Raw genomic sequence first — 27,723 nt, forward strand, 5'->3', positions numbered from 1 at the left:
GCCCTCTGGAGAGGCTTTTCCGGGAGTGCCAGTGATTGCAGTGGGAAGAATGGGACACTTTCCTTCTGTGATTTCCTTCTATACAGTCATCTTAGAATCCATGCCATATTCTGGAACTGAAGGTGGATTATTCAAGCACACCCACTTAGAGATAACACTAACAATCTCAGACTGCCCCTGAGAAACAAGAGAGGCAACTGGAAGAAAAGGGAGTGGCAGCAAAGAACAACAAACACAAACCCATTGTTATTCTACTGCCCAGATGCTTGCTCAGTTTGAGAGAAAAAAATGGTGGAGTTAAAAAAGCAAAGCTAACCATACTTTAATTAAAAATATATATTCAAACTAATGAGCTTTTGGACTCAAATTGATTTCTTGCAAGGGATTAACACACAAATTAATTTGAAAGGGAAAAGCGTGCCAAAACCTTGGAAGGCAAGTCAGTCTGTTGAATGCTAAATAGGTACTCTGAGCCTGATACATACATACCTATATCACTAAAACGTATTTATTATTTGACATGGATGGACAAATTCATTACTGATATAATTGCTGTGTTTGGTGCTAAGTAACTTAGGGATCTAGGATACACACACACACTCACACACACACACACACACACACACACACCCTATATTCATAAAATTATAAGGCTGTCTTTGCACAGCTGCTGTTGGAGGATTTGTGCTGCTGCATCACAATCCTGGATTTGCATGAAGTCCGGGTGGGAGAGGGGATGGAGGGCACAGGAAAGTGGCAGTATTAAATAACAGCAGACGTTTGAACAAAGTGAGGCTGGAGGGGTAAAGCAACCAAACTTAGCTCTTAAAATTCATGCAAGTGCTGTGTACAATGTTTATCCTGGTTGAAGTTTTGGACCTTCCAGGGGGAACTGTAGATATAACACCAGAGTAAATAATCAAGTTTGCTAACAAAGTATCCCAGTTCCCCTTCTGTTAGTCTCTCCACCGATCAGTGCAATTATCTCTGCTATTTATATAAGAGTCAAGAGTTTCATACAATTGTATTTATATATGCAAGCCAACTGTCAACAACTGCCTTTTGAAAACTGCACAACTCTAGTGACATATAATAGGGCAAGAACAATATTTGTATCATCGTCATTGTTAATCTTACCATAACACTCCATATTTTTTACTTGAGGGTTGCCAAGTTTGGAGACAGATGACATATCCTGTATGAATGATTGTGTTCTCTTCATGTAACATTTATATTACTGCATAAAGACAGTGCTAAAGAAATCAGCCACAGGTGAGATCTGACACAATTTCTGAATCTACCGTATTGCCCCAAATATAAGACACACCTGCAAATAAGCCATGTCTTTAAAAATCAAGGCTTATTTGTGGGTGCAGCCCGCCTCCCAGCACTATGGCACTCCAGGCACTACCTCCCCAAACCGGCGCCGGGGGAGACTTGGGAGTGCTGGGCAGGCTGCACACCATTGCCCTGTGCTCCTGGGGGTCGGGCATGGTAAGGTTGCAAATATAAGCCACACTTTAACTTTTCACAGCCTGAATTTGGAAAAAAGTGTGGCTTATATTCGGGTCAATACGGTATTTACTTTTTCAGAATGAAATTTCAAGAAACGATAAACGGTATGTTTTTCATAATTTATTTTACTATGTAATGTATGTGGGAAAATACTCCTTGGGCCAGGCCCTAAAGAAGCTCATAGCAATAAATTTGCACTTCAGGAAGGAGCTCAGCTTCGGGGACTGCTAGAGGTATGACATATTACTAATGAAATGTGTTCGGTATTGTTATAATTTGCCCTCTTGATGCAAGGGTGGCCAGAAGGTAGATCAGTATCTACTGGTAGATCTTGGGGTGATTTGAAGTAGATCAACAAGGATTTCCAACTCCCAGTTTTTTTAAACAATCCCAACAATTACAACACTCCCACCCTACCCCAAAATTATACTGCTGATATGAAGAAAGTAGTGGGGGGACGACGACCCGGAGTGGATTGTTATGCAGAAGTTCCATTCTAGTACTTAAAACAGAAATTTCTGGGCTCAGATTCTTTAAATTCAAAGTGAACCTCTTTTGCACTGACATCTGGTTGACTGAAATATGCCCACCCAAAAGAATCAAAAACAAAAACTATTTTTAAAAAATTTCTACAAAAATTCAACTTATCTACCTACTCGAGTGAGGAAGTCCTCATTATGTAGAAGGGAATATCCCACAGTTGCCAGTGGTGATGTGGGACTGTACATGGTTTCATATATGAAGCTTTTATTTTGTTATTTATGTTATCATCCGATTGTTATTGTTTGACAGAATGTGGGGGACATTTTTAAATTTACATGAGCATTTCTGGACAATGTAAGTTTAACGTTTGCATTCTCAAGTGACTCAGCGAGCTGCTTTAATCTTTGTGAAGATGCCTTACATGGAGGCAGCCTCATGAGTTGCAGTGATCCGTTAGACTAGATGGTCCATGAGGAGGCAGAAGCTTTCTTGTATTATAGCATTTTCCAGGGCTTTTTATGTCCAAGAGTTTTGTCCCTCTCACAATTTTTGTCATTTCTCAACAACAAAATTATGGTGCTCTCCTTTCAGTGTAATTCCACCACAAAAGGTGCAATCCAGAACACGTTTGACTTAGGCTCTGGCTCCAGCCAATATAGGCACCAATATAGATTCCCCCTGTCAGGCAAAAAAGCTGGCCAATCCCATTATAGAGTTTAAAATTTGGGTTTTCATATGATCAGCTTGCTTTAGCAGTGTATTTATGCTATTTCAAAACCTCTTGCATTATGGATACATGTGGTGTTGCACAATTTGGCATTTGTAAACGGATGACATCTGTTTCCTTTCTGCTGCATATGTGTTTGAGGAAATGGGATCACACACGCAATATTATCCAGTATTTCAAGTCCTGTGGAGCTACTAATAACTACTCAATCAACCATTCCTGAGGACAGGAATGTGGCCAATGCAACACACTTTTTCTCAAAAAGGGACCCTGGGAGGATCTGGGAAATTACATGGTTGTTAGGTTAACATCTGTTCTTGGGAAACTTGTGGAAAGCATTGTTAAAGATGGAATTGTCAGGCATAATGAAGAACAAGCCCTGATTACTCTGAAAGATAGGAAGAAATAGCAGGATGAAGGATTCAAGAGACTATATGCTGTGAGGTGTGGAGAAGGTGGGTGTAGCCTAATTGGGTCTGTGGGCCAGAGATTCCCCATGCCTGCTTTACTGTAAGATTTATGGTTAATGCAATTTTTAATTATGATTACCGGCAGGTCTACACCACACATTTAACGCATGTCCAAATCACATTTAAAGCACATGATGTCCCCCAAAGAACCCTGGGGACTATAGTTTGTGAAGGATGCTGGAGACTGCAGCTCTGTCAGGAGTTTATTCAGGAGTCTGTGGCAAAGGTGCCAACTATGCAGGGCCCTGGGTGCCTGGCCACCCACAATTTTTTTATGAAGGGGCCAGGACCTCAAAGGTTCTATTTGGCGGCATGCGCACATTCCCGCCACATGCGTGATGTCAGCACACTGCAGGGTGTGCCAACGTCATGTCAGCATGCGCACACACCATGGTGATGTCAGAAGCCCCGGGCACCTACTGTCATTGGGGCAAGGCAGCACGTCTGATACCCAGGATTCTTTGGGATATGTCATGTGCTTTAAATGAAATGGATCTTTCATTTATTCATTCATATGTTAGTTCAGTGCATGTTCGGATTCTACTTTACCAAAGTTTCTGTTTGTTTACTTTTCCAGTTGTGAATTGTTTAGGAGTATTCGTTGATTTACTTTAAGGCTTTATATCTGCTGTATTTTCTTTTTTTGAAAAAAGTAGTCTTGCTAAAACAGAACCAGCTTGGCTTCTACAAGGGTAAGTCCTACCTCACTAACCTTTTAGAATTCTTTGCAGAGCATCAACAAGCATATGATAGCTCTAATCCAGTCTACATTGTGTACTTAGACTTTCAAAAAGCTTTCGATAAAATCCCTCGCCACAGACTCCTGAATAAACTTTGCAGTTATCAGATAAGAGTAAAGGTTCCATTATGGATCAGTAACTAAAGCAGCATTTCTCAAAGAGTATTCTAGGAAAAGAATTGGCGGTTACAGATGACGGGAAGCCTAGGAGCCTTTTAATTTTACCACCCTCAGACAAGAGAGGTGCCATCTCTCATATCCACCATGAAGTTCTACTGCCTTCTGAACTGAGCCTGAGGGTAGGTCAGGTATAGCACATTAAACCTATAATTCCCCAACAGCCAAGTAGGAGATGCATTCATCATATAATAAACAACAGTTCCTATCAAAGCTGAATCCAAATAAACAGAGTCAATTTTCGTCACAGTCCCCCTGCTTTGCAAAGTAATCTAAGGTGTTCTGTGAAGAAGAAGAAATTGTAATGATGGACAAGCGCACACAATTTGTTATCTCTATTGAGCTGCAGCCATGGAGATTACTGTAAATGTGCTACTCAGTGGTCCTGGGAATCCCTTCTTCCCTCACTGCACTTCCTATGGATTATGGTAAATCAGTAGCAGCCAGCATAAGTGTGCAGGCAGGGTGGCATTGCTTACGCACATTCCAATGTGTAGGCGCTGCTGGTGGCCTGGAGGACTTCTGTACCAAGATTTCCCACTACATAAGAACTGACTGTCAAACATACTATTTGTCTCATCACCATCCCAAAATCCAAGATGGCTTTCCTTTTATAGGGTGAAGTAATTTCCACGGAATGCCAGCTCACATATGCCACTGTGGAATAATAGTGAATATCAGGTTTGTGGGTGTTACGTGAAGGTGCCTTTGTTCTTTAATAAAAGGACACCATTCCTTTTATTCTTTGTAATACACTGAACGACTTGACAATATCAATGAAAAACAACACTAACCTCAATTTTAAATATCCAGTTATGGAAATGTCTAAGAACTGCCTTCTTTTATCAAAAACAAGAGGGAGAGGGAGATGTAATTAGATAGGTAATGTAGCTATTATCAGATAAAGAAAATCATTCATACAGATGTATGGCAAAAGCCAATATAAATACCGGTACATATACATTTTAAACTTTAATCACATAGTGCCATCTTCTACATTACTGTATTTAAAGAGAAGGTCACACACAGGTAATTTTTATGTACAGAAATCTGAATGAGAATGTGTTATGATTGGACAAGAAAACAGCATTTGTTGTTCATTACAATTTTGTTTCCTTTTCCTATTCCTCCTCCCTACCAAAACAAAGTATTTCCAGTGAGATAAAACAAGATTTATTTCTATGTGTCTCACATAAGTAAGCAGAACAGACAATCAAATGGACTCAAATGGCCATAGTGAGAGTGCTTATTCTGATAAATAATACTTGTTTGTTTTTATCTGTGATGTTCTTCTCAAAACTGATGCTTCATCTATGCATAGAGCGTGATGATGTGTGCCAACAGAGACCTGTATTTGAAAGAAACCACTGAAATTCAGACTTGAAGACACAGTCACCCACACGTGTATTTAAGAATCAAAGATTGATGTCCTGTTATTAGCCGCAGCAATGCCAACAATGGGAGGCCAGGAAAGCACCACTACCCCGCCACTGGTAGTCACTAATAGTTAGTTGGACCTGGAGGTCATTATAGCCCACAAAGTGATAAATGCATTAAAAAATAATCCTGTTCATTCATTTTGGATTAAAATATATATATACCATGGTCATATCGAACCTTATGCTTTTTTCTCTATATTATAATTGAATATCTAATTTTATAACAATTCTAAATAACATGATATTAGACATGTGATATGGTGATGAGCCTTCTCTTTTTTACTGTTTGAAAAGAGCTATACTAATGTATGAACTTACAAATGATTTTTTAAGACCCTTGTGCTGAACAGATTTGAAAGGCTTGCCTTCTGGACACATTTCTAGGAGGGATTCAAATGTCAAATTGAATTAAAGCACAAGGAGTAGACTTTAAAGATGGGTGTGCTTTCCAAAGCTCTCCTTACATTGATTCAGAATTTACACAAATTCTTCTGAAAAAGATATGGAAGAGCTCTGGTGATTTCTCCTTGTCAAACTGAGGACTTGAAAAAATGACCCCTTTCTCAGAGGTAGCAAGAGGCTCATTCTACCTGCATGTAGCTAAAGAGCTGGAAAAGTAGTACTGCTCCATTACGTACCACAGGGGGAAACTCATGGGCTGAGAAAGTCAACCATTCTTCTCCGGCTCAAGTTTTGATCCAGCTGGGACTTATAAAGATCAGCTCTCCTTTGAGTCAGGTTTTAATGAACCCCCAATATATATTTTTTGTAGCCTGGCTCAGGGAAACCTCTCTATTAGATTGCAATTCACAAACTGGTTAGGCCAGAATCCAGTAGCACTAAATCATCTTTTGTCATCCATGGCTCCTCACCCAGTCCTCTTCAATGGCTTCACTTTCCTCTTGGCTCCCTGCCCTACAGTCCCCTTGCATTGAAAGCTTACACCATTTGTGGATTGGGATGCCTGTCTTCTCCAGAGAAAATATTGCTCTTTTTGGGAGTTGACCTGGTCTGAACCCATAAACCATACATTTCAGCTACATTCAATGCCCAGATGTATTTAGTTCCTGTTCTCATTCACCATGACTGCCAATGAATAGTCCATTTTTTCTTCTTTCCATGCTGTGCAAATGAGGTAATGGAGCATTCTTCAGTCAAGATCTACTGTCACAAAAGAGGTCATGCTTCCAGTATCAATAGTTCAATTCAGCAAAAGGAAATTACAATAGTCAGACACATATTTCAGGATATTCAGCAAAAAACCCCCAAAGAAGTGTCACATTGCATTCATTGCTATCTCAGAATATTTGTTTCTTGTTCAAAATAAAACAGAAATTAGTATTGAAACCAAGAGGCATTAAAATGTTGTTCTTAAGTTATGTTCGGGGCAGTCCCACCAACAGAATGCCGAAGCCATGTTGACGCCATATGTACATACCAAAGCCTTATGATAACTATATCCCAGATTCTAAATATGAATTGAATTGGTTTGATGGCTAGTCCAGAAACCACCAAGATGAAATGCTAAAAGCATCACCAGGAAGCACAGCAAGGTGTTTTCTTCTTTTTTGTTAGATTGCAGGTACAGAATGCGCTGATTTCATCTGGTCTGCAGTGTGCTGGGGAAATTTAACCATTTCCCAGTGATGATCCCCCTTCCTTTGTCATCAGCCCTAGAAAAGAGCTGTGATTTTTGTTGGAATTGTAGCTGGGGAGGGAATAATTAAACCTCTACTCCTGTGCACTTTGGTCTCATTGAAAATTCCTCTGCCTGCTAATGGTGCATCTAGTGGTGCCCTCATTTTCATCTGAAATAGGACCAGGATTATATGTGGAGGGTTTTTAAGCTGCTTAAAAGTTATGACCTTGTTCCTGCTTTCTAAGAGGTTGATTCACATGAAGGAAGAAGAAAATACAAGGGCAAGAGAGTATGAGATCTACAGTATTTTTGGTTGGCAGTCTTACATTCCTGGGCCATCCTCACCCAGGTGGATCTGGTTCTAAATATTGCCAAGGCTAATTCAAATAGCCCTGGTTTGGTTTCTGTGAGATCAGACATCTAGACAGCACTGGTGACTACAATGGTTCCTTATCTCTCCTTGGGATTGCAGAGACTTTATTCACAAGTCCCCAGCAGATCTGGCAGTCTGAGGGAACCACCACACCTCACAGACAGCAGGACAACAAATGTACCACCTGGAGGCTTTAAGGGCCAGCCTTATTGTTTTAAAGTAGGGGACATATTTCAGAACAGGCCACACAACGGGCATCTTGCTTTTCTTTCCTCACCCTTGGAATGGTCTTATACATAGTCAAAACCCCATTTAATAGGACTCCGTAGCAGTGTTGTTAATTTGGCGTAAAGGTACACCCAAAAGGGAAGGCTATTGGACAGATCCAAATAATAGCCTCTGATTTTGCTGCTCCACGTAAACCTGCTGCCTAAGGCATGTGCCCCCTTTTGTTGCCCCTGCAACCACTTCCCCGCCGATCCAACACTGCTGTGCATATTCATCCTAATGAGTGTAGACTGCAGGGTAAAATCTGCACCCTGCAAAAATGACAAGTAGAGTTCTCTCACATACAAAACTTACTGATTTCAGGTGTACGCCCTTGTACAGACAAAATACATGGTACTTAAGGGTGGGGCTGGGACGAGGGGGCCCTGTGGGTTAAACCACAGAGCCTAGGACTTGCTGATCAGAAGGTCGGCAGTTCGAATCCCCGCAACAGGGTGAGCTCCCGTTGCTCAGTCCCTGCTCCTGCCAACCTAGCAGTTTGAAAGCACGTCAAAGTGCAAGTAGATAAATAGGTATACCTTCCGGCGGGAAGGTAAACGGCGTTTCCGTGCGCTGCTCTGGTTCACCAGAAGCGGCTTAGTCATGCTGGCCACATGACCCGGAAGCTGTACGCCAGCTCCCTCGGCCAATAAAGGAAAATGAGCACCACAACACCAGAGTCGATCACGACTGGACCTAATGGTCAGGGGTCCCTTTACCTGCACCTAAGGGTGGGGCTGGTAGGTGCAATCCCAACACTCCTTTCCATGCACTCACTTCAAGCTGTGTGAAAAGGGCTGATACCCGAAGTAGTAGGTGGTAAACAAAACAGGGCAACATATTAGAAAGGTACATTGTTAATTTAAACAAAGGAGAAGCTGCAAAATATTTCAGGCACACACAGTGCTCGTTTCTCACACAGACATACACAGTAGGGTTGCCACCTTTTAACCTGGCCAATTATGGCACAGCCCAGCTATTCAATGCATCAACAGGGCAAAATGAGTCAAATATCAAGGGGCTTATTGTGAACATACTGTGGTTATATTCGTGGGTGTCTATTCATTTTTAGCACAGTTGCCAAACAGTAATAAAACAGGTGTTAGTGTGATTACGAACAAACACAATAGACAGAAAACTCAAGGGTTTTCAAAAATCCTCACTTTTATAATAACTTACAGAGGAAGAGAGCCAATGTATTTTCCCACAGATGGAATTATATAAAATCCTGGATGCAAGACAGAAATTGAGATATCACAATACAAAGAGCTGCTTCCCTTAACAAAAAACATCTGCTGAAAAGTTGTTTACCTCCTAGAGAAATGCTAAGGACTCTAATTCATTCTGAAGCAAAACTAAAATGGTAGGTGCACTTCCCTGTGATTTTCAGAGACATTCATCAAGTTATTCAAGTGTTAAATGTTTTGAAACCATATAGATTTTTTTAAATGTCAAAAAATATCAGTTTACTACTTAACAAAGTCATTCCATTTCCCTTAATCTTGAAACACTGAACAGCCTCTTAATATGGAAAAGCACAATGAGACAAGTTCTTCACTGACATTTCACATCAATCACTCGAATTGCAATGGACATAAATTTCCATATAATCTGACACAATTATTACAAAGCCATATCACAGCTTCTAGAAGTATAAATACAATTTTCCATTTTAGCCAAGCTGAATAAAATATTCACTTGCAACAATACATTATTTTGTACCTTGTTTGGTTGTGCTATTTTAAACAATCTGGTGCTCTGATAGTAAGTACACTAGGCTAGTTCAGATGTAATGCTAAGCCATAGTTTAGGCAAAGCATAATTTAATTCTACAAGAATGAAGCGAGGGGGCCCTAAGATCACACACTCCACTGCCTGCTGTCCAAGCATGGGCGTTAGGAGTTTAGAAGCTTTCATCTCTATTTAAATCAAACACAGTTCTATATATCATCTGAATTTGGACAAACTGTGCTCATTTATAACCATGGTTTGCTGAAACAAGCTTTACCACAGTTTAGAGCTCAGCCATAATGCTAAACTGTTGTTAATCTAAAATGGTATTGCAAGTTTCTGATCTCTCTTCATGGCCACAGCAGAGGAGGTAAGGGAATGGGGAAATACACAAGTACTGTGACTCATCCTAATAATGTTATGCACGGTTTAATATTACCTGTGAGCCCTTCAATTTACTTAGAAATAAGTACCAGTAATTTCCATGGTGATTAATTCCAAAAAGGCAGTGATCCTAAATACACCTGAGAGTGCTGTGACAAGTAAACGAAGCATGGGTCTAAAACCCTTCCATGTGTGGCTGGGGGACATTTCTGCAAGGGGAGTTGAAGGAGGAAGTGATGGCCAAAAGGAAGGGGTAAAAGCTCTCCCCTCACCCACAAATTTCCTCACAAATTTGCCTTCTTGGCCTCATTTGCAAAGAGAAGATATAAGGTAGAGACAGAGCATGTTGTTCTGTCATGAAGTTGTGAGATTCAGCACATTCACCTAGACCAGGGGTAGCAAAGATGGTGTCTTCCAAATAATTTGGACTCCCATAATCTCTTACCATTAGCCATTCTGGCTGGACCTGATAGTAGTCAAAACATCTGGAGGACACCACATTAGCTAACCCTGACCTAGATCTTCCTTCTATTGAAATTATTCTGCTTTACTTTTAAGTAAATAAAGTAGAAATAGGGATGTAAGCATGCCTTTTTATCGCTAATACCTTTTAAAAAAACTTATGAAAAATGGTTAATACAGCATGAAATATAGGAAGCTTTTTAAAAAATCCAAATGATAGTTTTCCAGAAATGAAGAGTAATAGAAAGCAATAATTTAAATTAAAGACGAAAATTATTGGTTGCCAATCACTACCTTGTTCATGTCATAAAGAAATGAGACTCTTCTGTACTAAGAAATGAAAAAAGATTTAATTTTTGGACACTTGCAATATCAGTGAGGATGTTATTAACACGGAGACTAGTGACTTTAAAAAAAGATTTACTTCTTGTGGGAAGCACCCTTAGATTTAAAGGAATTGGAACCCACTAGCTTATAGTAAAGTGTATATAGCTCAGTTGTAATTGTCTGAGTTCAGCAGTTTCTGGGAAGCTAAAAAATGCAATTTAAAGTAATTCATTTCCAGTCCAAAGGAACAAGTTGATTCAGTGGCATGTTGTAGTACAAACAAATTTACTAACAAAGGACTAAGTTGTGGTTTCAGCCAATCAAATTCATTGGCAATGCACCATTGATTCTGGGAGTAGCAGGATATTGCAGTACATTGAATTAATCTGTTTCTGAAATTGCCCATAACAAACTCCCAATAAACCAAGTTTAGAACTGTCCAATCTAATCCAGACATCACTGATGACAGGGACCTGGTTCACATGTAACGCTAAACCAAACTATGGCTTAGTGTGGATGAGAATGCATGCTAGTGCACAGCCACTTTGCTTCTTCCCCATTCCTGCTGCCATGCTACTAGGAGCTAAGTCATGGTTTGGTTTAGTGTTTAATTTGAACACTGAACAATGAACACTGAAGCTGGCTTCATTGTTTGCCTTAATCCAAATAAACCATGACCGGCATTCAAGTTTTGTTCTTTGGGGAAGACAAACCACAAGCAAAGGTTCAAAAGTAACTTGAAGCCTAACTACAGTTAAGTTCCAGTTGTTGTTGTTTAGTCGTGTCCGACTCTTCGTGACCCCATGGACCAGAGCACGCCAGGCACTCCTGTCTTCCACTGCCTCCCACAGTTTGCTCAAACTCATGTTGGTAGCTTTGAGAACACTGTCCGGCCATCTCGTCCTCTGTCGTCCCCTTCTCCTTGTGCCCTCCATCTTTCCCAACATCAGGGTCTTTTCCAGGAAGTCTTCTCTTCTCATGAGGTGGCCAAAGTATTGGAGCCTCAGCTTCACGATCTGTCCTTCCAGTGAGCACTCAGGGCTGATTTCCTTCAGAATGGAGAGGTTTGATCTTCTTGCAGTCCATGGGACTCTCAAGAGTCTCCTCCAGCACCATAATTCAAAAGCATCAGTTCTTCGGTGATCAGCCTTCTTGATGGTCCAGCTCTCACTTCCATACATCACTACTGGGAAAACCATAGCTTTAACTATACGGACCTTTATTGGCAAGGTGATGTCTCTGCTTTTTAAGATGCTGTCTAGGTTTGTCATTGCTTTTCTCCCAAGAAGCAGGCGTCTTTTAATTTCGTGGCTGCTGTCACCATCTGCAGTGATCATGGAGCCCAAGAAAGTAAAATCTCTCACTGCCTCCATTTCTTCCCCTTCTATTTGCCAGGAGGCAATGGGACCAGTGGCCATGATCTTCGTTTTTGTTGAGCTTCAAACCATATTTTGCACTCTCATCTTTCACCCTCATTAAAAGATTCTTTTATTCCTCCTCACTTTCTGCCATCAATGTTGTGTCATCTGCATATCTGAGGTAGCAGGACAAAAATGGGAGAGGAACAATGCACCTTTGATTTTTCTCTGTATGCACCACTCATTTCTCACTTTCTCATACACTCTAAGGCTAAAGCCATAGATTTATTTAGCATTATGTGTAGATAAAGCCACTCCCTTCCTTTTTCAAATTTATCCATATTTTGGTCCTTTCTGTGTTTGGCTGTGTACTTTTCAAATGTGCCCTGTGTTTAGGATACCTTTAACACACATGTACCTTCTTCTAAAGATAACACTACGCAGCAGTGGGCAGTTGTTCAGATGCTACTGTTCTTACATATTGGCAAGCTGCAGATTTCCAGAGCAGCTACCCATGGTTGGCTGAGCAGTTTTCAAGGATGGCTGATAATGTCTGAATGGAAGCTCTGACCCCCTTGTTGTTGTTCTTGGCACATGCCTGTCTCGGGAGACAATGGAACAATGCCCCTTCGGGGATAAAGCCAAACCATTGGAAATTTACAACACCTGTTGTGGCTGTAGAGACTGATATGGGACAGACAGGCTTTATTGCAGGTGGGGGAGATGACAGCATCCAGTTTTGCTACTACTACAAGTGCACCATGGCATCTCTTCTCTCTGTGCTCCTATCAGCAGTCATTCCTCCTCTGGTCACTGCTGTGGATACACAACCTGACAGTCTGTCTCCAGGTACTGCAGTCGTCTGCAAGAGATTCCTATATGGCAGAGTTAATGTTGCCAGCCTTCATGTTACGTTTGCAGACATCTTTGTAACACAGAGTTGGTCTGCCAACAGACCTAGCGCCTGAGACCAGGCCTCCATAAAGCATGTCCTTGGGAATCCTGCCATCTTCTAAGCCAGCATGGACATCTCTAAGAGAGAAGTGCGAACATGCTGGGAATATGGGCTTGGGAGAGCACATCTTTGTTTGAGACTCTGTCCTGCCATGTGATGCCCAAAATCTTCCTGACACAGCACATATGGAAGGCACTGATGCATCACTCCTGTCATGTGTAAGTTGCCCATGACTCACTTCCATAAAGCAGGATGCTCAACACACAAGCCTGGTAAACCTTCATCTTTATATTAGACGTTAGCATTTTGGTGAAGTGAGCCATTTTCGTAGCCACCTTGCGAATACGTTTGTCCAGCTCAATGTCAATGGAGAGGTTGCTGGTTATGATGGAATCCAGGTTGACAAAATCGTCTACCAACTCAAGCACATGGTCACCAATGCTGGTGTGTGGAGTGCCAACGACATCCTGACCCAGGATGTTGATCTTTGTTAGGGTGATGATGAGGCCAAACTCATAGATGAAATACAATAAATGCTGGAACTATCAGACACTGGGCATGCAATAATTCTAAATCCTCTACAGGGATCACTCATACAATTCTAGTACTGAGTACATAAGCCTAGTCCTAAAGCAATATACACACTCTGCAAATATTTATGAATCCATTTCAGTTTAGAAATCTGTTTTGGCAGGTACACTGGATCTGAGTAGGAGTTCCACAAAACAGAAATATGGGAAGAGAGGCATTTACTCCAGTGAACAAAGGGGGAAATGGCATTTATTTATTAGACTGGATTGGTAAAAAGGCCCAGTGCGTAAGTTTTAAGTAATAACATTTGCAAGAATTATATAACAAGACTAAGCAAGACTACGTGATGTGAAAGAATATGAAAGGAAGCAAAGTTACTGTAATAATATTACGATACTTAGCATTTCTGAGAGATATGCATTATCTTCTCAAATATTAAAATTTAAGGGATTGTTTGCATTAGAACTTGGTGCTATGAGTATCAAACATTGTCTTTGAAATAATCCATTACTATTCTAGTAATAATCTACACATTGACCTGCTTTAATTGTTTATCTGAAAACAGGATGTTACACAACATAAGCTTACATTGGCTGACTGCAAAAGTAAATTATGAGTTCTAAAGTACATTAGGAAAAAACATGACCTGATTACAGCTCTTTGATTCAGATTCAGATGTAGATGGTAGCATGGAGGTACTTTTGCAACCTACAAGATAAAAGATAATCATTCTTTGGGCAAGGCAAATGTTTACAAAAATCTTACTGTTTATTTTTGAGATGTACAATAAAATTGTCATTAACAGCCTGCGCTATGCTGTTTTCCAAACTATTTTGCCACTAATTTGCAACCCTTTACGTATATTTTTCATTATATATATATATATAGAGAGAGAGAGAGAGAGAGAGAGAGAGAAATATTCCTGCTGAACTAAAAACAAAGATATACATAACATAAAACTGTAGATATATATGGAGTCATGAATCAGGAGATCCCTGGTTCAAATGTAGTCTACCTTTCTACAAGCAGCACATTTTATAACACTGCTTGCACATATTTCCTCTTTGTGTCTAAAAGTTCATTTTGTGGTTTTGGTAGCCACTGAAGAAGTGAAGTACATAGGACTTTTAAATGTTGTTATACTATAGGTCCCATCACACTGGACTATGCTGTCTGGGGTTGATGAGGATTGGAGTCAAACAATATTTGGAGGCGCATAGGTCCCCATCCATGAGACAGATCCTTGCTTAATCAGTTTCTTGCATGCCAGAAAGTTTCCTCCTCTGAAAATAGAGTGACTAGCTGCTGTAGTTGAAACTGTGTGAACCACAGTACTGGGGACATATGGGGTTCTATTCAGCTAAGGTCTAAGTAGAGGGAGGAATTCAATGATGCACTACGCAAAGCACAAGCATTTCAGTTTGTCAGATGGAACAATCTTCCCTCTCTTCCCGCTGCATGCTATTCTAGGCTTTTTCTGGACCACCCCCTCCCCAGAGCCATTTTTGGAGTGAGCAGAGGGAAAGTACAAGAGGTAATCCTTGTACAGGGCTTCTGCTGATTGGTTCATTAGACATCTGAAGGCAGCCCTGTACAGTACAGGGAAGTTTCTGATGTTTGATGTTTTACTGTGTTTGATGTTTTAATTTGTTGGAAGTGGCCCAGAGTGGCCCAGTCAGATGGGCGGCATATTATTATTATTATTATTATTATTATTATTATTATTATTATTATTCCCACTGAAAATAATGTCATTTAGTTATGTCTATTAACTTGAATGGGTCTACTCTGAGTAGGATGTACATTGAATACAAACCATTGTTTCCAACACCCAAGGGATCCATGTGGTGCTTCATTCTGACAGCAATCGTGCTGTGAAAATAATGTCTAAAGCAGTCCAAAGATATTTAACTTCCTTCTTTTACTGACAAGCTGTTTCTGTGTCTACCAAGCCCAGCAGGAGCAACTTTTTCACAGCTTGATCAAGGCACCAGTTGATCCCTTAGCAATATCATCTTGAAAATGTTGGAAAATGTCTCCTCCATCTTGAGCCAGGCGTACCATTATGCTCTCTCCTAATTTTACGCCAATCTTTTTCAAGTATATCTAGACATCCTAAAGCTCCATTTTTGCCTATATTCTTCATTTGACCTTTAAGGGTGAAAAGCTTCACTGCTGGTTTTTTTTTTTAAAAAAATATAGTTTCTTACGAGTTCACCTTCAAAACCCTTTCCCTTACCTTGCTTGTTCTACTACATTTAAAAAAGAAAAAGCAGAGAAAGCTTTGCTTCCAAGTAAGATAGGCAGGTAGGTAGCAGGTGAAAAAAAAAAGATAAAAGTACTCTCCACCATGAGTTAATCCCATGTTCATATTCCTTTTCTCACTTTTCTTTAAATTGAAGCACTATTCTAACTAGTGTTTTCACTCAATTAAAATTGATCATATAATTTATACAGCACAAACCTATGTCTATTCACAAATAAGTTCCATTTAGTTCTATGCCATCCACTTTGAATTAAATGTGTAAAGAATTGCTGCCTTACTCTATACAAGTGCATTGAAAAGCAAATCCCATTGATCTCAATGGAGCTAACCTCTGAGCAAGTGGGTAGGGTCACTCCCATATACAGTATGCCTGTTTCCAGGTAAGTGGATGTAGGGCTGCAGTCTTAACAGCCGACTACTCAGTTTAATTTGTATATGAGCAAAACAGACAATTGGAAGCAAAGAATAAACTAAAACTGTACTTTTTGAGATAATATATGCTGTACATAAGATATGATGTCTCTTCCACGACAGTGCTTGCCATCTACCGTTTCTATCAGTAATTATTTAAAAAGTACTTTTTTAAGTACAACCTGGCATTTTGTTGTATCTTACCGACAGGCTTTATTGTGATTTAAATTTAAGTAAGCCACCTTGAGATGAGCGGAAGCATCAGAAAGAAAAAAAGGTTAAGACACTTTGTAAACACTTTCCTGAATTAATAAATTAGAAATTGGAATACAGAAAGGGGAGGTATGAGGAAGTCGGGGAAGTAAGTTATAAGAAAATAAGAAGACAGAAGTGCCTGGCGTGCTCTGGTCCATGGGGTCACGAAGAGTCGGACACGACTAAACGACTAAACAACAACAACAAGGGATTGAAATTATACTTGTTTTTATTTTTGTCTGTTTGTATTATTGTTTTGTTTTGTTTTTATATAATTTTTGAAACTTTAATAAAAATCTTTTTTTAAAAAAAGACACTTTGTAAACACAGTACACGCCTAACCTCGCAAATAAGAATGTAAATTGAGCAGGGAGAATTGCTGACTGTACCACTTCAAAGCAGCAGATGTAAGGCCATGTTTCTGAATACTCCCCCGTCATAAAAAATAATTCCTGGATGTAAATAAATTATCACACCAAGGTTAGGAACTAATCTCCATCGTGTGCTAGTTCAGGTCATGCAAGGCATTTGTTTGGGGGTGTTTTTTTTTTTGGTGAAGGGAATATAAAAGGTAACCCCCGCCAGAAGTGTGAAGTGGCTCTGTCCAGATTTCTACCAGCTCAGCCTTTGTTATGGACAGAGCCGCCTCACAGGAAGAGGGAAGAGGCAGCTGGGTGGTTCTGTGTGGGCGAGGAGCAAAGGAACAAAATACAAGTAGTTGCCAAGGCACCACTTTCAAGCAAGCTCCCTCATATTTGAGCTCAGCGCTCTGGCTGAAAAGGGCATTTCTCGTTTTCCCTTTCCAGGAGACACAGCTAAAATGAACCTAGGCTCCTTGTTCCAGTATATCTTCCTGACGGAGCAAAAAGTAGAGGGCATGCAGCGTCTCATGCATCAAGGTTGGTGGCCACACCATCCTTGTGGAATTTGAAGCAAGCGCTTGTCATCTGGGCACACGTTAAATGAACCAAGTTAATCCCTTCGACCCACCTAATGTGCTTGTGTTTTTTTGTTTTGTTTTAAATGCCTACCTCAATCCTGGGTTACTCTGCGTAATAAAAGTTCACAGCACCAGAAAACGGGAATAGCGCCTGGACATTTTTGTCTCACAGCTCCAGTTCTATGAATCCTAGACTTGAGCTTTTTAAATGAAAACTGAGAACCAGGGAATTATGGGGTTTTTTGGGGGGGGGCTGTCCTCTCACCCCATCCTGGGGCATTCATGAGTTACAGTAAAAATGCAAAATAGGCAATTTAAATGGTATGCAAAACACTATGGGGCCCACTTCTGAGGAAGTATAAACAACTTTGGATTGTGTCCCCTTCTCTGATTATCTTCTTTTGATTTTAGAGAAGTTGTGTGAGACTCTTACTGAGTGAAGTTGAGTGAAGCAAAACTCTGGGAAATGAGCTTTTTTATGGCTAGCCACAAATAACTTCTAACTAGAACAGCTTACTGAGTTCAGATGAGGCTGTGTGATTCTTCTTGGCATTGACTTCAGACTTATTTCATTCCACTTTTACTTTGTATACCACCTTTCTGTATATGCACAAGGCAATTAAAAGCTGAAGAAACAACAAACTATACAGCAAACATTACTCACCTTATAACAGTCTGATCCCATACAAATAAGTCATAATAAAATATCACTTTAAAATAAACAACTTGAATCCAATAATCAAATATTTAGTAATCAATTAAAATATACAATAGTACACAATAAAATTAACTCTCAGGTGGTATACATAATACATAAAAGAAACATGCAACCTTCAACTTCATAGTAAATTTGCCACTGTAAAATGTCCCTCACTAATGAAACTTTTGCAGCCCTATTTTTTACTTTTGCAGCAAATTTTATAATACTGCTTGCACAAATATCTTCTTTGTGTCTAAAAGTTCATTTTGTGTTGCAGTTAAACAGGAAATAACCCTAGCTAATGAAAGAGCTAAACAACTAACAGAACAACTGGATGGAGAAAAAAGAAAGTTGGAATCAGAGGTACAGAGGATAGCAATTAGAATGATAGATTAAAGAAAATTGGCCATCTATGGTTTTTTAAACTTTGGGTATTGTTTTTGTTTGTTTTGTTTATATTGTAAACAGTCCTGTGATCCCCGGATGAAAGGTGGTTTTGAAATTTATTTATTTATTTGTTTGTTTGTTTATTTATTTATTTATTAATACTATGTCATTTTAGTGAAGAATATTTTGAGGGCAATTCAAACCAAATCTAGTAGCTGCCTGGTTTCTAGGACTGTCCGGAGTTCCCACTTGAAAAAAGCCCACAATGTTTCAATCCTGTTCAGTAGGCCTTTTTTGCTGAACACCACAAATCTGTAGGAAAAGCCAAATAGATATAATATGGAAAGACAGAATTTACAGAGCTGTGCAGAAGTACCGTATGTATTAGGTTGACATCACATAGAGTATTTTACATGACCTCTGCCTTAGCAGTAAACCCAGGTCACAAAACAGGAGCCCCATTGTCCTTTCTGCCAGATTACACAATGACAGTCATTGTGTTGCTGCTTGTAAAACTAATTTATGACAATCATAATTCTATTTTCATGTCACTAATTTGCTATTGACTCATTCTAATTTACAGTTATGGTTTCCATGGTAGATACAGAGGGTTGTGAAAGTGAGGGAACAATTACTGTGAATTACTAATGAGGAAAACTGGAAAAGCGTTCCTAAAGCAATTAAAGCTTTAAACCCATAGAATTAATTACATGAAGGTCAATGCCTATTAACTTGCATGTTTAGTTAGAATCAGGTTTTTTTTAAGACTACACCTTATAAGTATAGGAAAAGCCAATATGCATTGCCTTCACTGGATGAAATAAATACTGAACGCTATTAAAATTGGCATGACTTATCTCCCCCCCGCCCCCGAGTACAGAAACATAACCTTATGCCAGTCTCTCTGGAGATCTCTAGTGTAATATATATTAAGCACTGAGCAATGCTGCTCACATAAGTTCCTTTTCCAAATTCCTATAAGTTTTACTCCACATTTTTATATGTCTAGGAATTTGCACAGTCTCATATCTGTAAATATAGGGGCACAGCAAAAAAAAAAAAAAAAAAACCTCATGTAGCTGAACCTCAGAGTTCAAAGATGTTTTGACATCTATTTCACAGAGACTGCTTGTGGTCAAGGAAATGCTCCCAGGAAATATAAATTTTTGGTGTGTTCTGAAAAACTAGGTAGCATGTAATTAGAACTTGAATTATAGCATTTTGCCTTTCAAGGTTCAATGCTTCCTTTTCAAAAATGCTGTTCTAAAGACTATATTGAATAGGTAGTTTAGGGAGCAGTCCCATACTGAAGATCCACTGAATGGTCTGGCTGGCCAGCCAGAAAACCCCTTTCTCAGCAGCCAGTATTGCAGTGGGATGTGATGGCTGAAGGAGAGATCACCATCTCTTCTCCACCAGCTTACTCTTTTATTTCCAATTTTCCTGCAGAAAGGGGCAGCCACTTCATGAACAGTTGATTGCAGGAGCCTTAGAAGGCACAGATCGCTGTGTAGATAGGTGCCTTCAATGACTCTTCTTGGGTGCAGAGGGTCTCCTGTATTGTTTTAAGAGGACTCACTTCTGCTGCTCAGTAGAGAGTGGAGGATGCCCATGCAAAGCAGCAAAAGAGTAGCTACATTATCCAGGGTACTACTAGCATTCTCCCCAGGCAGTGGCGTTAATTTTATCTTTTGCACAATATGGAGGAGTGACATACTCCATTCTGTGCTTAGTAGAAGAAGAGAGAGGTGTAAGTAAGGACAAGCCTATTCAAGGCTCATGTGTGCATGCCTGCATTGGTTGTACTTGCAACTATAAGATGCAAACAGGAGTGTTTGCCTAGTCATACTCATGACATCACTGATCTGGGTTACCCTCCTGAGGACTCAGATATTGGGAATAACTAAGGTGCCCAACCCCCAAACCCTTCAGTGTGGCCTGAGGAAGTAAATTCTCAGTTACCAAGGTAAATAAGCAGACTCATTGTAAGAATGGAGGGGTTGGTGGGAAGGGGAGGGGGAATGTCAAATGCAGGAAAGAGGAGAGCTTGCCATTAACTTGTGAACTTTTCATTTGTTAATTTGTAGTTATATAAACATGTACTCAGTAAACTTTAATCCTTTTTTTAAAGACCCAGCTTGTGTTTTTTTTTTCTTTTTCTGCTATTTGAACATGCCTAATTACTACGCTGCTGTAAAGAATAAATGAAGGAAAGGGAGAAGAAAACTCTCCTGTGTTGCAATTCTTTTAGGATGGAGGTGCTTCTGAGAGTTTAGTTCTTGGTTGCAGTCACATGAGGAGGATATCCTAAGGGACATTTGGGGGCACTGTATTCTTCTAGAGGTTAAAATATTGGAAACTTTTAATTTAGATTCCCTGTTGTTCCCCATTGCTTTGGCTTCTGATGGTGGCAGCAATAATGCCAAGTTTGTATCAGTAGTGAGGGAACCCTTTGGTCAGGTAAAACTGAGCACCCACAACCTGATTTAGAAACAAATTCTAAATTTAGAAACAATTTTAGAAACAAAACCTATGTAGTGGTTAGGCCATAGCTGTCCAGACAGAACTTGCTGGGCCTACAAGTGTGTCTGCACAACCCTAACCTCTTTGCCACCCTGCCCTATCCCAATGCTGTCTTTGGTGAGAGTGACTCCATGGTGCTGCTCTTTGAAACCAGCCACTACTGCTTATGTATGGTTAATTAAATCACAGAACAGTATAAAGAATACAGTTTCTGAAGACCTCACATTGCTAGAGTTCTGATGCAAAGGGCCCTGCATATGTAAAATAACTTTGTATAACTACAACTGCACTCAGGGTTTTCTTAACAACTCTTTTTAAAATTTGGTTTTTTTTACAGGCTCAATTGCTATCTGGAAAGCTATTAGACTTGGAGCTTTTGAAGAAAAGAGAAGAGGGCTTAGAAAGCCAGAAAGCTGAACTTCTTAATCAGAAGAATATTCTGCTTGAAACATTTGTATGTTCTCAGTGAGACTGTTCTAGACCAGAAATCTTCAACCTTTTGACACCCAGCATTAGCTAAATTGTACATTTGAACACAAAAGGCCCAGGATCTTTGTCCCCAGTCCAGCTCAGGGTTTGTTTGTTTGGAATATGTCCTGTTGAAAGCAGCGGAACAAGTTCATTGTAACAAAATTCTCCCATAGCTTTCAGTGGGTTTTGGCAATAACTAGCTGAACAATCCAAACCTTTGTAGTGGCCCAACCATATACATTCTCAGCCTCATTCCTTAGGCCTTCTGGGGCAGAAGGCAAACAGCAGGCAAAAATGTTCTCTGAGCTGAGTCAGCCTACTGATTGGACCCACATTGGTGCTGCCAACTGACAGCACTGGTGCTGGATCAAGATCTAGCAGACCCCAGGCTGGCTCAGCTCTACCATACCTCTGGAATGGGGGCTTTCCAAAGGGCTACTGTTAGTAGGAGTCCTGCCTGACAGCCTTTTCAATGGGCAGAATGAGGAGATCCATGCACACAAAGTGATACTAGGAACGCAGATGACTTCAAGAACTCACCTTTTTCAATTTCTTGAGATTTGTCAAGAGTTATTAATATTTACTAAGGATTTGGTCATAGCAGGACTAAGCCCAATGCAGCCCAATGAGACTTACTCAGTGAGTAGATATGTATAAGTTCCCACTGTTAAATTTCAAATATCTTCTTAACATTAAGCATCTATTTCTTTTTAATCAGAAAGCACCTTGCTTTACACCTTTTCGGCCCTTCTTCATCATAAGAGGCCCAATCCTCCATTTGCAATCTGTAAAATGAAGCTTCTAGCAGCTCTTTGCTCTCTGGCAACTTTCAGGGCCAGTATGGCTGTGTCAAAAAACACACCCAAGCACTGCACAGAAATCAATGCACTGTCTTCATGCCATATATGTTACCAAAAAAAAAAAATAAGAAGGGAATCCACAAATTCATGTTTTGATTAGTCGTGTGCTTCTTGCAAGAGTCTCCTGAACACCATGTGTTATCTTACATGGTGACCACCTCATAACACCACCTGATTGGCAGGAGCAGCTGAGATCATAACAATGAGCTTTTCAGACCATGTTGGTGGAAGGCAAGACAAATACCTTACATTAAGTATGCTTAATTATAGAAAAAGTTCACAGACAGGAACATGACACTGAAACATTCAGATAAAGGCATTATTGGAGGGAGACTTCAGAGTCTTCGAGCCCTGCATAAGCGAACACGTTATAGTAGATCTTAGGAAAATGCATCTTTCATTCATTTCCATAGCACTTTCAGAGTGAATATTTACAACGTCTATGTTCACAAAAAAAATCTTTGTGAATGAAGAAGTTCCTATATTTCCTGTGGTCAAATCAAACATCAAACATATGTCTTTAATCAAACATACATTGGGCATTAGAATTTTTGTTGCTGTTGGTGGTTTTGTTTGTAATTGAAATCTGTGCTTTATTTTATATTGTTTTGATTTTATTGTTTAATGTGGTTTACATTTTGCATATTTGCACCCTGGGTTGATTCTAAATACTTAGAATAAATAACAGGTAGTCTTTTACATGTCTCTAAACATACATTCATATATAATTTTCATATATAGTATTCATATATTGTTTTCTTTTGTATTTTAACGATGTCTTCTTTCTTTCTTTCTTTCTTTCTTTCTTTCTTTCTTTCTTTCTTTCGTTCGTTACTTTATTTTATGTCATCATTAGATGGGTACAAAGAAAAAAATTGCCATAGAAGATGAGAGATTTCTGAAGGAAATTACAGAGTTCAACAGTGAATATGGGTTAACATCCAAAAGGGAGCTTTTAATTAAAAAAAGAGTCAAGGCTGAAATATGTGAATTAGAGGAAAAAGAAAATGTTTTGAGAAATGGTATGTCTTGAATTTAATTATTTTATCTTGGACTATCTGAGAATATAAATGACTATGTTGCAGTTCCATGACACTACAATTTCACAATTTTCTTCCAAGCTGAAAAGTCCTATTAAATTGCAATGTAATGATTTTCCTAGAGTGAAGAACAGCATGCTATACTGGAGCACCAAGCATGTTCCTTGTTGCAGGGAACATTAACTGCATGGTACTTTAACATATTAAGATTGCTGAACATGACAGGGGGTCAGAGATAAGACTCTTACCTGTCCTTGCCCCAGTCGCGATCCCATCCATGAGTCACTGCTAAAGATTGAAGAGAATACGGTAGTTGTTGTATACAGTTTTCTGTTTTTCACTACTAAACATCAGACATTGCAAATATTTATTGCAAGCCAGTTTGAGCTTTAGCTAGCATAGATAACACTGAATTAAAAACGCCTTTGCATTTTTCATCCATGAACTGTAATTACATGTGTTGCTAGCAAATCAAAAGCTTAACTTCTATAGTTTATCTTTTCTAACAAATGCACAAAATACTGTGCCCCCCCCAAGACTACGTCTTCTCCTTCTACATTATAATACTCTGCCTGTCCTCACATACGAGTACAAGGCAGCAAACAATCACAAAAATACAGTAGTAGAATTTGCCACTGTTGTTGCTTTGGGAGCTGCTGCCAAATCTATTCCTGCAATTCAAAAGCCACTGTAACTGCTTAGCCCCCTGTAGCTGACCATTGCTTTCTTAAGCAAGAGTATGTGACAGTATGCAGCCAGTAAGATAATACTTTGGAAATTATATTACATGTCACATTGCTCAAGGCAATGAAATATGGAACATGCACACACTGCATTATGGCCCAATTAGATCCCTAGCTTGCAGGGGCCAGGCCTTGCATCAGTCCCGCCCCTCATTTGCCCAGGGGCCCCCAGATACCTGGTTTGTGCCACATCAAGGTCTAATGATGGCCAACACCTATTAGTTGCTTCACAACTGACTGATGGCAACTAGCATTCCAACAACAAAGACTGATGGAAAAAACGCCACATTCTACTGCTATGCCAGCCCCACTTACTTGCTGTAAACCAAGTAAAGTTGTATTTCAGCTGACAAACACAACATGTTTCCCCCCTATACTAACAAGCTGCAACGTCACACATAACTAGATATAATTAGAAACACATATAAAATTAACTGAGACTAAGAGCAAAGACAAAACACTCCAGAAGTATGGGAAAGGATTTGGCAACACATTTCACAAAAATGTGAACAAATTTGTAAGATATGGGTTAAAAAAAATATAAATTAGCATTTCCCTGTTTTAACACCTGCAACACCTAGCAGTATATGCAGTGGGGCAGTTAATATATGTTGAAGGTGTGGAGCATCAAACACTGTTATGCTTCCTAGTGATATTCGTGAACTGAAATGCGATATTCAGGAAGACTATAATAGAGGAAATTAAACTCATAGCAGGGTATGGTTTGATGGTAGACCCATTGGTTGTATTGTCTGGATATGTTAAGGCTATGAATTTTTCCCGTGGATATGGAATTGGTAACACATTTGTTAACAGTTGCTCATATAGATATGTTGTAATGGGTGGGAGGACACTTATCTCTGTGTTAGAAAACTGGCTAGTAAGAGTTTGGGAACTGACTCATCTGATAAAATTAGCTAATGTTGTAAGAGTGAGGGCAGGCAGACAACTTGATAAATTATTTACTGAGAATTGGAGCAGCATTGTTATGTATTGGTGTAACAGAACTCAAGAAAATATTCAACCATACGTATTATTGGAAAGAATCTACATAACAATAATTGTTATGCTTCTGTTTTGACACTGCTACCAACTTTGCCTTTTTAAAAAATGTATTTTTAATGTAATGATTTAACAAAAAATGCAAGTAGCATTTTTTAAGAACTTTGGTTCAGCCCATTAATGCATTGGATAGATGCTCCTAAAGAACTACCTGTTCCCAACAGTACTAGGTACAATACAAACACTGTAATTCTCACCCATTCAGAGTCATAATCTTTATTTAAGATGCTTAGACACTCACAGGATCATTGTGCTATTATACAAAAAAAATGTTGAATCACTCGCCATTGTTCTCCAACAGTAAAACATTTCCCCCCTGTTGGATTGTGCCAGTGTAGAACAATGTATCACAATTTGCCAGGTTCTCATGGACAGTTTATTGGATTATGGTAACAGTTCACCTGATGATTTTATCTTGCCTTCTTAGTACAAGGTACTCAAGAATTCAAGAAGCTTTAGAAGGAAAGAATGAGAACCAGCAGTAGTTAATACAACATTGAACAGAGTTCAAACTGTGCTATTAGCTCCTGAACAAATAGAAAGCTGTTAGCTCTCCAACAAAACACGTAAACTACAGTGATTGTATACTGCACAGCTGTTGCCATCATACAAATAAATTTTGTTAGCTTTGCTTGCATTTGCAGCTCTTACTTTTGACAAACAGTATGTTAAGTAATTTTGTTGTTGTTGATAATAAATACCCAAGTTTCTAAGAAACTAAAAAAGACATGTTCACACTTAGGACCAAATTAAATTTATACATTATATTCTGCCTTTTCACACAAATAGAGCCCAAGCCTGCTGGCAACACCAATACCAACAGAAGTCTAATGGTAACTGTCCACCACTGGAATGAACACCATTGGCAGAATGAATTTCCCTTTTTCCCCCTGAAGCTACCATGCCCCCACCCAGTATATTTCCAAAATCTCCAGAGAGTTAGGGGGCTCTCTAGAGAAGAATTTTTTGTTGCTGGGCAGAGGGCTACAGTAGGGAGGAGGAGAATTCCACTTGCATGACAATGGATGTCATCCAGAATTACCAAAATTTCTGTACAATAATTAAAACTTATATATGCCAGTCACTACATAAGAGGCAATTCCATATGGGATTATTAAATGCAGTATAGCCTATATATATGGTTACATATGTAATTATTTTTTCAAAACATCTTGAGATGAGTTGCAACAGAGTTTTTTGGTTATGTGGTCAAACTTAAATCTTTAACCTAATTTTAAAATTATCACTTTCTTAGAAATAGAGTCAATGAAACATGAAAATGCTCAGTTAAAAATGTTTCAGCTGCAGAAGAATGAACTGAAGAAGGATTTGTGTACTTTTCAGAGAAAACTCAAAGGTATATTGTTCACTTGATCACCACCTGATTTGATGTTCAGACATAGTGTGAGTACATTTGATAAATGATTCTGATCAAAAAGCATTCAACAACAGGTGAATGTTTATATCTACATCATGGACTTAATAGTTTTTAAATTAATATTAATCAAGGCATTAATGAACAAATAATTTAAACAATATGGATTTAAAACATCTTCTGCCCTTCTTTGCAGCTTTAGCAATTCAGACTGCATTGGATCCAAGGCTTTGTTTAAAAATAATACAGTCATGGGGACTTCCGGTCGGCGCCAGCGTCTAATGGCGGTCCTTGCCTTGAGCTCCGAGGCAGGACTGCTCCGTAAGTTCGGGTCTGACCCGCTACGGCGAGCGGGGGACCCCTAAAATCACAGGCGCGGAAGCCTGTGAACAAGGAGATTCGGTGGGCACCTTTGCGCTCCCCGGTACCGTGAAGGAGCCTTTTTAAAGGCTACGGAGCGGCATCGGGTGTGAGCGCGGTGCTGAGGATCGCAACCCAGCTTACGGAGTGAAGCCACGTCGCCATTGACGGAGAGCGCCGATTCCTTCCTGAAACAACCAATTGGCAACAATACCCGTGAGTAAGATCTGCAAAACTAAGAGAACGGGACTTTCAAAGTTTTTTAAGAAATTAGGCTGAAAACGGGAGAGGCAGAAATTAAGGAAGTCAGCCCTCCAGAATTGCATGACCGATTGAGCAAAGGGAAAAATCAAGCTATCTTTAAAGGAAACATCTCTGTTTAAAACTTTTCCGAACTTTTGACATTTGCAAGAGACTTCCCCCCCCCCGACAGGCAGGAGAAGGGGGGGAAGGAGAAGAAAATAACTTTTACTGCCAGAGGAAAAAGGGATTAGAAGTGAGGCTCTCCACCGCCGAAACCTCTGATCAGGCTGCCGGAGAGACTAGCGCCTGAAGGGAACTGTCAAAAAGTTGCTGGATATAAAGATTAAATCTAATGGATACAAAATATAGGGACTTAAGTGGATGAAACGTACAGTATTCAAATTGTAACGAACAGGGCTTTTGGCTGGACTTTGGTCTATGGAACTTTGCATTGGTTACTTTTTCCCTGTTATTTGGTTGCTATTGCTGTTGCCATTGTCTGGATACAGT

The 27,723-nt window shown here is 39.6% G+C and overlaps 1 protein-coding gene and 1 long non-coding RNA gene across 3 annotated transcripts in view; one reads left to right on the forward strand and one right to left on the reverse strand.

Moving 5' to 3' along the window:
• Positions 1–1,649: 1,649 nt before the first annotated feature.
• The window catches only part of LOC309370432, a 40,004-nt gene continuing 13,930 nt past the window's right edge, over positions 1,650–27,723 (reverse strand). The window contains exons 2-4 of the long non-coding RNA XR_014168559.1: positions 17,967–18,075; positions 14,224–14,285; positions 1,650–2,090 (exon numbers count right to left, since the gene is read on the reverse strand). This is a non-coding gene — a long non-coding RNA (uncharacterized lncRNA). The remainder of the gene's footprint in view (positions 2,091–14,223; positions 14,286–17,966; positions 18,076–27,723) is intronic.
• The window catches only part of CCDC172 (coiled-coil domain containing 172), a 32,994-nt gene continuing 22,398 nt past the window's right edge, over positions 17,128–27,723 (forward strand). For both annotated transcript variants that reach the window (XM_081912201.1, XM_081912202.1), the window contains exons 1-5: positions 17,128–17,408; positions 18,427–18,512; positions 21,397–21,513; positions 23,247–23,412; positions 26,491–26,592. In XM_081912201.1, coding sequence (XP_081768327.1) covers positions 17,330–17,408; positions 18,427–18,512; positions 21,397–21,513; positions 23,247–23,412; positions 26,491–26,592 — 550 coding nt within the window. In that variant the 5' untranslated portion in view covers positions 17,128–17,329. The remainder of the gene's footprint in view (positions 17,409–18,426; positions 18,513–21,396; positions 21,514–23,246; positions 23,413–26,490; positions 26,593–27,723) is intronic.

Source organism: Podarcis melisellensis (genome assembly GCF_964234715.1).
Source record: "Podarcis melisellensis genome assembly, chromosome: 5".
In the NCBI taxonomy this organism is placed as follows: domain Eukaryota; kingdom Metazoa; phylum Chordata; class Lepidosauria; order Squamata; family Lacertidae; genus Podarcis; species Podarcis melisellensis.